The sequence below is a fragment of the Hylobates moloch genome, unplaced genomic scaffold (assembly GCF_009828535.3).
Source record: "Hylobates moloch isolate HMO894 unplaced genomic scaffold, HMol_V3 SCAFFOLD_9, whole genome shotgun sequence".
Lineage (NCBI taxonomy): Eukaryota > Metazoa > Chordata > Mammalia > Primates > Hylobatidae > Hylobates > Hylobates moloch.
Window position 1 is genome coordinate 94512708 of NW_026652284.1, and position 9728 is coordinate 94522435.

A 9728-nucleotide genomic window follows, 5' to 3' on the forward strand; every position below is an offset into this window, starting at 1 on the left:
TTTGTTTTCCAGGAGGCTTTAAAGCTTTTATTCACCTTTTACATTATACCAAGTAATTTTCACAGCTGCAGGGAAGTCACTCTTCATCTTTCCAATTAGAGTTGTTATACTCAAATGGTACTTGCATTTAGTATGTAATTTTATCATTTCTCTGCTATAAATGACAGCTACCCAAGCTACCAGTTAACAATAGACATAATATGTAGGAGCATCACACTAGAGAAAACTTCAACAAATTAGAGTTAGAGCACAAATAATTGAACAAGAAGTTTCTGAATTTTTTTTTTTTTTTTTTTTTGAGACGGAGTCTCGCTCTGTCGCCCAGGCTGGCGTGCAGTAGCACGACCTCCGCTCACTGCAAGCTCCGCCTCCCGGGTTCACGCCATTCTCCTGCCTCAGCCTCCTGAGTAGCTGGGACTACAGGTGCCCGCCACCGCGCCCGGCTAATTTTTTGTATTTTTAGTAGAGACGGGGTTTCACCGTGTTAGCCAGGATGGTCTTGATCTCCTGACCTCGTGATCCGCCCATCTCAGCCTCCCAAAGTGCTGGGATTACAGGCGTGAGCCACCGCACCAGGCCTGAATTTTTAAAATATTATTCAATGTTATAGAAGTGTTTCTCTTTCATATTTACCTAAGCCCATTCTCTGAGTCATATGTCAGGCACTTAATAATAGTTTCTTGTCTCTGGTGCATCTGTAACTGAGTTCCTAAATATAGAAGTTATCATCTGGTACAATTATACTACTGATTGCTATAAAGTTCACAGAAATTTCAGAAAGTCTCTTCAAAAATCCATTATCCTGTGTTGTGTGTTAGATTAATCCTAAGTACTGTATTTTATGTAGTGAATAAATTTGGATTTTATAATTAATAGCGACTTTTCCTATAATACATGAAGGGATATTAATGAATAGAATAGATAGTAAAAACAAGACAAAACAAAATGATACGAACCTTTACATGTTCAGATTTAAAAAAGGCTTTAAAATTGATTTTGGAATGACATGGTCTACAAGACAGTTTGTTCCATTGGCAAGTGAATTCAGTTCTATTTTTCCAAGAATTAAATTCAATTTTGAGTTAAATAGCCCATTTACCTGTCATTTCTCAGAACCTCTGAAACTGTCTCACGTTTTACATCTACACTTTCAATTAGAAAGAAAAGTTTTGATCTGAGGCAAACAAGAATATTCAGCTTTAAGTCCAGTTTTATTCCGCTATTTCCATAATTCAGAGGGAATTTCAGTTAAATCTTACAGTCAGACACTCTTTAGATAACTAGCTTAAGACCTGCTCTCTTATTCTCTAGAGTTACTTCCTTTTTGAAACACTTCTAGCATCATCATTCATATTTACATTTTGTTGTTTTACAAATATATCACTTCTCTTCTAATATATTTTCTTCTGTATCTATGGAAAATTTTAGAAGATGGAAAGTATCTTTCATGATGATTTGGTTTAAATAAAGCCATTAAAGAGGTATTTTAAGTTAGGCTGTGGTTCACGCCCATCTTCTTTGGAAGAAGTTCAAATTATAGCTTTATTATCTAGTAAATGTGTGACCTTGACAACTCACTTAACCTATCATTGCTTAGGTTTCTTCATCTGTAAACTAAAAAACTAACAATAAACTGTTTAGCTACTAAACACGGTACTTATCAGGTTAAATGACTTAATATAAATAAGGTTATCTGAGTGTACTGGTTAAGAGCATGGATTTTTAAAAAACTAAACCAAGAAAATAGCACAAGATCTACTTTTAGGCAGAGATAGATTCCAAATCATATTAACTTTCCTACTTGTGCCTATAGTAATTATTTTTCCTCCTACTTAAAAAAAATAAGCCATTAAGCCATTTCTGATTTACATAAAATAGTGTCATTCGAGACTGATTTATTTATTTTTCTTTTAGACATCCAAAACAATGACAGCCATCTTTGATTCTCTCAGGTCTTATAATGGAAATGGTCTCCTTTTGCCTCTGGTACAATGATACTTTCTTCACTTGTGTTTCATATCACATCTGTTTCATTCAGTCTCTCTCATTCTCTTTCTCTTCCTCCCTCCTTTCTTCCTCTTCCCTTTCTCCTTTTCTTCCTCTTCTTGACCCTTAACTCTTTATGTTTTCTTCCCACTCAAGTTTCTTGAGTTGTCTATGCTTGTTTGCTACATGTATTTTATTTCTTTCTTTCACCCTTCAACTGACTGTTGTCTGTTTGCATCCCAAAACACAAATTAATGTTGTCCTCCAAGATCTCCATTGACCTTTTCAATCTTTAACCTACTTTTCTACTTTAAATCTCTGCATTATTTTTCACTGTATGCCATTCATTTCATCTTAATATGTTTTCTAATGGGACAACAACCTTATCTAGTTAACTTCAAAGTATTTGAGATTCCACTTCAAGGATGACAATTTTCTTACCTTTTCTATAAATAATCAAGATAATCCTTTCTAGTTCTCTCTTTCTTCCTGCAGAGCCCACTCTCCTTGGGCAATGCTACCTACATCTATAGCTTTAATTATTCCCAAATCTATATCTCCATGACTTCTCACTCTCTCTTAAGTTTGAGAGCCATGTATCCAACTGTCTTTGGTGTTTTATTTTTTCTAGATGCTTAGTAGTTCCATTGGGCTTCAACAATTTTGGCTGCTCATTTTAGGACAAATAATTTGGGAAAGAACTTTAATTTGGGGCACCATCAACTTAATTATACTTCCCCAAATATAGATAAAATGTACACCTCTTGACAAAGTGACTATCTGTTAAAATACTTGTGCACTGCAAGATGAAGCTTGATACTATAGCATGGTATATAAGATACTCCATGACATAACCCCTGCTTGTAAATCTCGGCAATCCTTGTTAAATTTAGGCCCTCTATGAATATGGTAAGTGTAAAAAACTGCTGATACTCTGCCCTTTTCCAAGTTAATCTTTAAACTTAAAATGTCTTATGACATCATTTGTAGTCTTATTGCTTGAAACTACTCTAAAATAGAATAAGTAGTCAATGAATTTTTTTCTAAGTCATTAGCTATTCTAGGTTTCCAAAATTATGCCATTAATGGCTTAAACATTAAAATATTCAATATTTTTGATATTTAGAAACATAGGTGAATAGTGTATTTATCTTGTAGTCTTAACTTAGAAAGTGACAGTAAAATAGTAAATTATATATCAACTGCGGCATAATTTGTCAACTGTTTATAAACAAAACTGTGCTTCAGTTACAATATAAACTTGGATTTTTACTTCTGTTTTGTAGATTCCACATTTTGTGTCTTTTCAGACTACTAGTTACAGTGATTGACTTATTTATAATTTGATCTGGTGTCCAGAGGTGCAAACTTCCTTAAACCAAATGTTACTTTTATTTCCATCACTTTGTTTTCATTATATGAGAAAGCATATTAGAGTGGCTATTAAAGATCTAATGTATTCCATTTACTGTGATTTTTTTTCAACGCAAAAGCTGTTTTGCTATTATGTATTATTTAGTTAAGGCCTTAAATATATTTTATCTTTTTTTAACTTTTATTTTAAGTTTGGGCATACAAGTTCAGGTTTGTTACATAGGTAAACTTTGGTCATGAGTTGGTTTCACAGGTTATTTCATCAAATGGATATTAAAATTAGTATGCATTAGATATTTTTCTTGACGCTTTTCCCACCCTCCACCCTCCAAAAGTCTTCAGTGTGCATTGTTGCCTTCTGTGTGTCTATGTGTCTCAACATTTAGCTCCCAATTTAAGTGAGAACATGTAGTAATTGGTTGTCTGTTCCTGTGTTAGTTTGTTAGAGATAATGGTCTCCAGCTCTATCCATGTTCCTGCAAAGAACACGATCTCATTTTTCTTAATTACTGTGTAGTATTACACGGCATATATGTACCACATTTTCTGTATCCAGTCTATCATTGATGGACATTTAAGTTGATTCTATGTATTTGCTATTGTGAAAAGTGCTCCAATGAACTTGCTCATGAGTGTATCTTTATAATAGAATGATTTATATTCCTTTGGGTACATACCCAGTAATGGAGTTGCTGGGTTAAATAGTATTTCTGTATTTAGGTTTTTGAGAAATCACCACAGTGTCTTCCACAATGGCTGACTGGCAGGGGTGAATCTCTTAAGTGGAAATATTTATAGCAAAGAAAAAATAAAGAAATGCATTCCTGTACTCTAAGAGGAATTTATTGGTGAGAAAAAACTGGTAAGATAGTTACAAAAAAAAATCTATAAGGAAATCGCAAAAAGAAGACAATAAAAAGAAAAATGGTAAGTGACTTTTCAGGATTTTGATATATGTGTTTGGCCTGGTAATTGTAACGAGGCTTATATTTCTTCAATGATTATTCTCATAATTATTCTTATATAATAGGTAAAACATGGTGGGTAAAAACAAGAAAACAAAACAAAAGAAAAATAAAGCTTATAGATTTGGTGTTATGTATACCAGGTTTGAATCCTACTTCTATTATTTATTGATCATAGGGTTGTGCCTAGGATACTTAACATCTCTCAGCTTCATTTCCCTCATTAATAAAATAAAACTAAAATAATATTTTAGGGCTAATATAAAAATAAAATGAGGTTACATAAGTAAAGGACTTGGAGCATTGTAAATTTTAATTACTTGTTAATTTTCTTCCCATCTGTAGTAATAAAAATATGATTACCTTTTTTCTTAATTAATACTTAGGAAATGTGTTCTACATTTTTCTCTGAATTTTGAACATATTCATATGGAATGTTAAAAGGAAGTTGACATGTTATGTTCTTGTAGTAATTGTTGCAAAGTGATTCTTTTAACTTAATCATGCACAACTTTTAAGCTTTTCTTTTTAAACTTTGGTAGTTGTTAAATCATTAGAGGTAGGTTGGAGTTAATCATATTTTCAAAATGGCAAAATTAAATCAAAACTGGCTTATAAAAAAATCCAGATTGTATGTCCATTGGATTCACAGAATTATCAGAGGGATAATAGATTGATCTTAATTTTGCCCTTTAAATTAAATGCCAGAGTATTATAAACCTGGAAGAATGACATTTGAAAACCAGAGTTGTATCCTCTGATCTTGTCTCATAATAGTAGTCTTCAAAATTGCAAGGAATAATCCTAGCACTTTGGGAGGCCAAGGCAGGTGGATGGCTTCAGCCTAGGAGTTCGAGACCAGCTGGACAACATGCAAAAATGCATGTCTCTATAAAAATGCAAAAATTAGCCTGCCATGGTGGCATGTGCCTGTAGTCCCAGCTACTCAGGGGGCTAAGGGAGGAGTATTGCTTGAATCTTGGAGGTTGAGGCTGCAGTTATCCATAATTGACTGAGCCACTGCACTGTAGCCTGGGTGACAGAGCAATAATTTGTCTCAAAAAAAAATGCAACAAAAAGAGTGCCAAATATAAGATGTTATCTCATGGAAATAGCATGGAATAGGATGATCTACATGAGTTGATTCACTAGTTGTATTTATTAAAAATAACTGCTTCATATAAACTAATACTACCTAATATTATTGATAGCTTACTTATGTCAGACATTATTCCTTGCCCTTTTACATATAGTATTCATTCCTCAAAATGATCTCATAAATTACATACTATAATCATTATTTAATGAAGATAAAACCACTGAGGCAGGGAGATTTTAAGTAACTTGCCTAAAGTCTAACAGTTAAAGAATTGATAATGTAGAATTAAAACCTAGGCATGTGGCTCTGGAGGCCATATTCTCCAATGCTACAATACATTGATTATGTCATAGTGTGTCTATGGGGCTGACTTAATGGACCTATGACCTGTCCAGTTGCACAAGGCACCATGCTTACATGGATCTGCTCTTGGTTTAATGCTGTGCTGCTGCCATTTTGGAATTCTTAATAATTTGCAAAAAAAGACCCCACATTTTCATATTGAATTGAACCCCACAAATTATGTGGCCAAACCTGTGTATGACTGTCTTGGCCGTGAAATAATACACTTCATAGGTAGAGATGATATGAGGAAGCTCCTCTCACCGACAATTATTACAATGTGTAATTCAAACCAGTGGGAGAAAAATGAAACTATCACTAAATAAGATATGAATTACACTCTTTATATAGCAAATAATGACTTGTTATTTATAACAAATAAACGTAAGCCAGCTAGTCTCACAACTTCCTTATGAATATAAGCACAAAAATATAATTACTTGTCTTCATGCTTACCATAAAAGGGAATATTCAATAAATCCTAATATATTGAGAGTTTCAAACATACTTCTGTTGCCAAAATATTATTGGAGGAATGAGAGTCTGTTGTTGAAAACTTAGAAAATAAAAAGACATGGTGCTTAACAGTAAAATATCAAATTAAATCTAATTAGTAAATAGTTATTCTTCTCACCTGTTACTATTAACAGCAAAGTAATTTTAATGTTTTCAATAGCTGAAAAAAGATACCATGAATTGGGTATTACCATAAAAATTTGAGGTAATATTACAAAACCTAGTTTTTTATACATGCATAAAAATAGTTTTCACTGATTAGTAATTTAATTTTTAAAATAAATAAATGCCTGAAATTTAAAACAGCATTATTATAAAATCATAAATGTTTATTTTTTTGCTGAGTAAAACAAATGAGCAAAATTCAATTCTTGTTACAAAAGTGCTATATTTCTGAGTACATTTATGAGAGAGATTTCTGGATTTAATTTTCCTCGTCTAAGCCATGTAGCTTAGCAATAGTGTCATTTGGGATAAATATATTTTCTTTACAAACAAGCTAATGAAGATTTTATGGATGGATAATTTACGTAAGTTTTGTTCCTGCCACGTTGTATTTATTGAAGTTTTATTTGATAACACATGATACATTTATGTATGATCACTTGGATTTTATCTTTTGAGGTAAATTGCCTTGTATCATATTGAGTTCCAATTTATCAAAGTATAAAGTGACTTCCAATAATCATAACCCTGAAATATATTTAAAAAAATCTCTTTGGCATATGCAATTACTCATTTCAGACATTCTTTTACATTTGAACCTAAAATTCATGTACAAAATTTTATAAAATAAACCAAAGTAACACTCTATAAATATTCAACATCTGCTATTTTAAAAAGCCTGAACTCATTTCACTAATTGTCATGTGAGGATGTTGAAAATAACTGAAAGATCAAACAGTTTCTTCCAGGATGTGCAGTTTAGCCAATACAAAGCCTGTTCCACAACAGCAGGAAACAAAAGTAGATATAAATCACTGAATTGAATCTCATTTCAGTCTAAGTGATTCTCCTCTAATGATACTCACGTAATTATTATTGTATAATTCAAAAATATTAGAATAATTAAAATGATTTAGAATGCCACATCTCTTAGAAGCATTAGATTATTGTTAATTCTGACAGATTTCTATAATCCAAGTCACAGTCTTCTTTTCAGACTGTATGATTAACTTACTTATGACTTATTCCTAATGTAAACAATATCTCCATGGAGAAAACAAATTACTATTTAATGGCAATTTTAAAAAGCATTAAATTTGTTCATATTGTTGGATAATGAACAATATAACAGTGTATATTAAGCATGAATCCTATGCATAGTACTTTCGTAAAATTAAAAGGACCAGAAAGAAAAAACATAACTATATTGCAGTCGAGATGATATTAAAAGTTACAAGTAAAAAAACAAAGCAAAATCTTACAACAGACATTGAACAAAATAGGCTTTCATTACTATGGAACACAAAAGAGGAAGAAAAGTGTTGATATGAGATATCTATGTCTAGATATTGGCTTCTTGATGTTTTTTTATCTTTTATTCCTTATCGTATTCATTCCTTTAGTTATTTAAATATCCAGCAAGGGTTTTTGGACATCTTTGAGTAGAGAATACATAAGTAATTACGTAATACGGATCTGAAGATATGAGCTTTATGATTAATTCCTACAAATAAGTTATGAAGTTCCTGTTATAGTGGTCATAAATGTAGGTAAGAATCCATTATGTATCTGGGTGGGAGTACAGAATGGAGAGCTGAGGACTGTCTCTGATTATATATGAGAGTTCCACTAACTATGAAGTTATCGGTCAATGTTTTCTGGGTAAAGCACTTCAACGTAGGCAAAGTCTTTCTAACCTAAAGAAATTTAGTTACATGTAGGGAATAAAATAAATCAAAACAACATTTTGATATTTTGTGTATTTTGTGTTTCTTTTTTTACCTGCAATGTATGAAATGTGTTTCCTTTGTTTTGATTTCTTGGGCAAACTGAAGGGTAAAATATCCACGCTGAAATATATCACTGCCAAACAAATTCACTAAACCCAGCTACAGGAGATGCATAGGGTTTTGACTGACAGACATTCATCTGATTCCTTCCACCTTGAAGTCTCTGATGAAGTAGCAAGGCAAAATTGTTCAATCTTTCTCCCGTCTTCCTCAGATTCATTAACATACCATATCCTTGAAGTAATTGCCTCACTGATGTCTCATTTGATTTATCTAAAAGAATCTTCAGCTGGACATCGATACCCATATTTTTAAAAAATGTGTGTTGTTTTATTGGGCCCAGAGAGGCTACTTTTCCCTGTGCCATTCTTTGCACATAACTGAAGTCCACATCAGCTTTTAGATCTGCTGTTCCTGGGGCAATTAAGACATCATGAAACTTGTGGCCACAAAACCCTCTGAAGGTCTCTGTGTTTGTTCCATCATGACCATAATCAGCAACCAGTGCTGCACCTCCAGTTAGTGCAATGCATTGAGAAAGTTCCTCAGTGATAACACTAGCATCAGGAAACACTTCAACTTGATTGCTTGTTTAATCTAGTGACTTCAGCCATTGTGACAACCTACTGTAATTGTGATTCAAATTAAAATTTTAATTAAGTGAATAAAATGGAGCTATTTATTTCACAAATATATAATGTTATTGCAGTATTCAAGACTATAAGGGCCCCTTATATTGATAAAGCTAACACTTGCTTGGGAAGGTTTTGGTAGTCAGACAATTGAGGCATATTTAATAGAAATATTAGCTGGGCATAATGGTATGCCTCTGTAGCCCCAGCTACACCGGAGGGAAAGCTGGGAGACTGACCGAACCCAGGAGTTTGAGGCTGCAGTGAGCTGTGATCACGAACCTGCACTCCATTTCAGTTAAAATATGCTGAAATTTATAAATTAAAATAATTTATAAGTTAATACCAAACATTTGGAAAAAAATTCACTTTTAAAAGTTGTAATGTTAATAAATCAAAGATTAATATTTAAAATAATGTATGAAGTAATTTTTATCATGCAAAGAAATGTTGCTCTCCAGAACACCTATAAGTTCATATTTACATACAGTCCTGCTCCACGTGTGGTATGGATAACATAAACTTGACTTTCTTCTCCATCTACGCTTTTACTATTCTCCTCACCAAGAATTCCCCAATTAATACTCTATTTCCACCTATTGAAATAATAGTCAAATTTAAAGGACTGAGCCTAAATTTCATTATTCCATAATATTTTCCAGATTCCTCTTTTTAAAATAAGTTATCTTTTTTGTACTTTATACTGATTTTTCCCAATGATATACTTTGCTCAATCATAACACAAGTAATAAAATGTTACATTAATTTACTTTAAATGTTTGCAAATATCTGTCCCTTTCTCTATATTGCAGGCTCCTGATATTAAAGGGACTGTTATAAATTTGCTTTGAATAGACAA

General features: G+C 32.5%; 1 protein-coding gene across 1 annotated transcript; it reads right to left on the reverse strand.

Annotated features, from left to right (window-relative positions):
* Positions 1–8307: 8307 nt before the first annotated feature.
* On the reverse strand, positions 8308–9409 carry LOC116813851 (protein arginine methyltransferase NDUFAF7, mitochondrial-like). Its single transcript, XM_032760931.1, has 2 exons — positions 9358–9409; positions 8308–8816 (listed from the first exon to the last, which is right to left on the reverse strand). Exons 1-2 carry the CDS (start codon positions 9407–9409, stop codon positions 8308–8310), a joined length of 561 nt encoding a protein of 186 aa, XP_032616822.1.
* Positions 9410–9728: the final 319 nt, after the last annotated feature.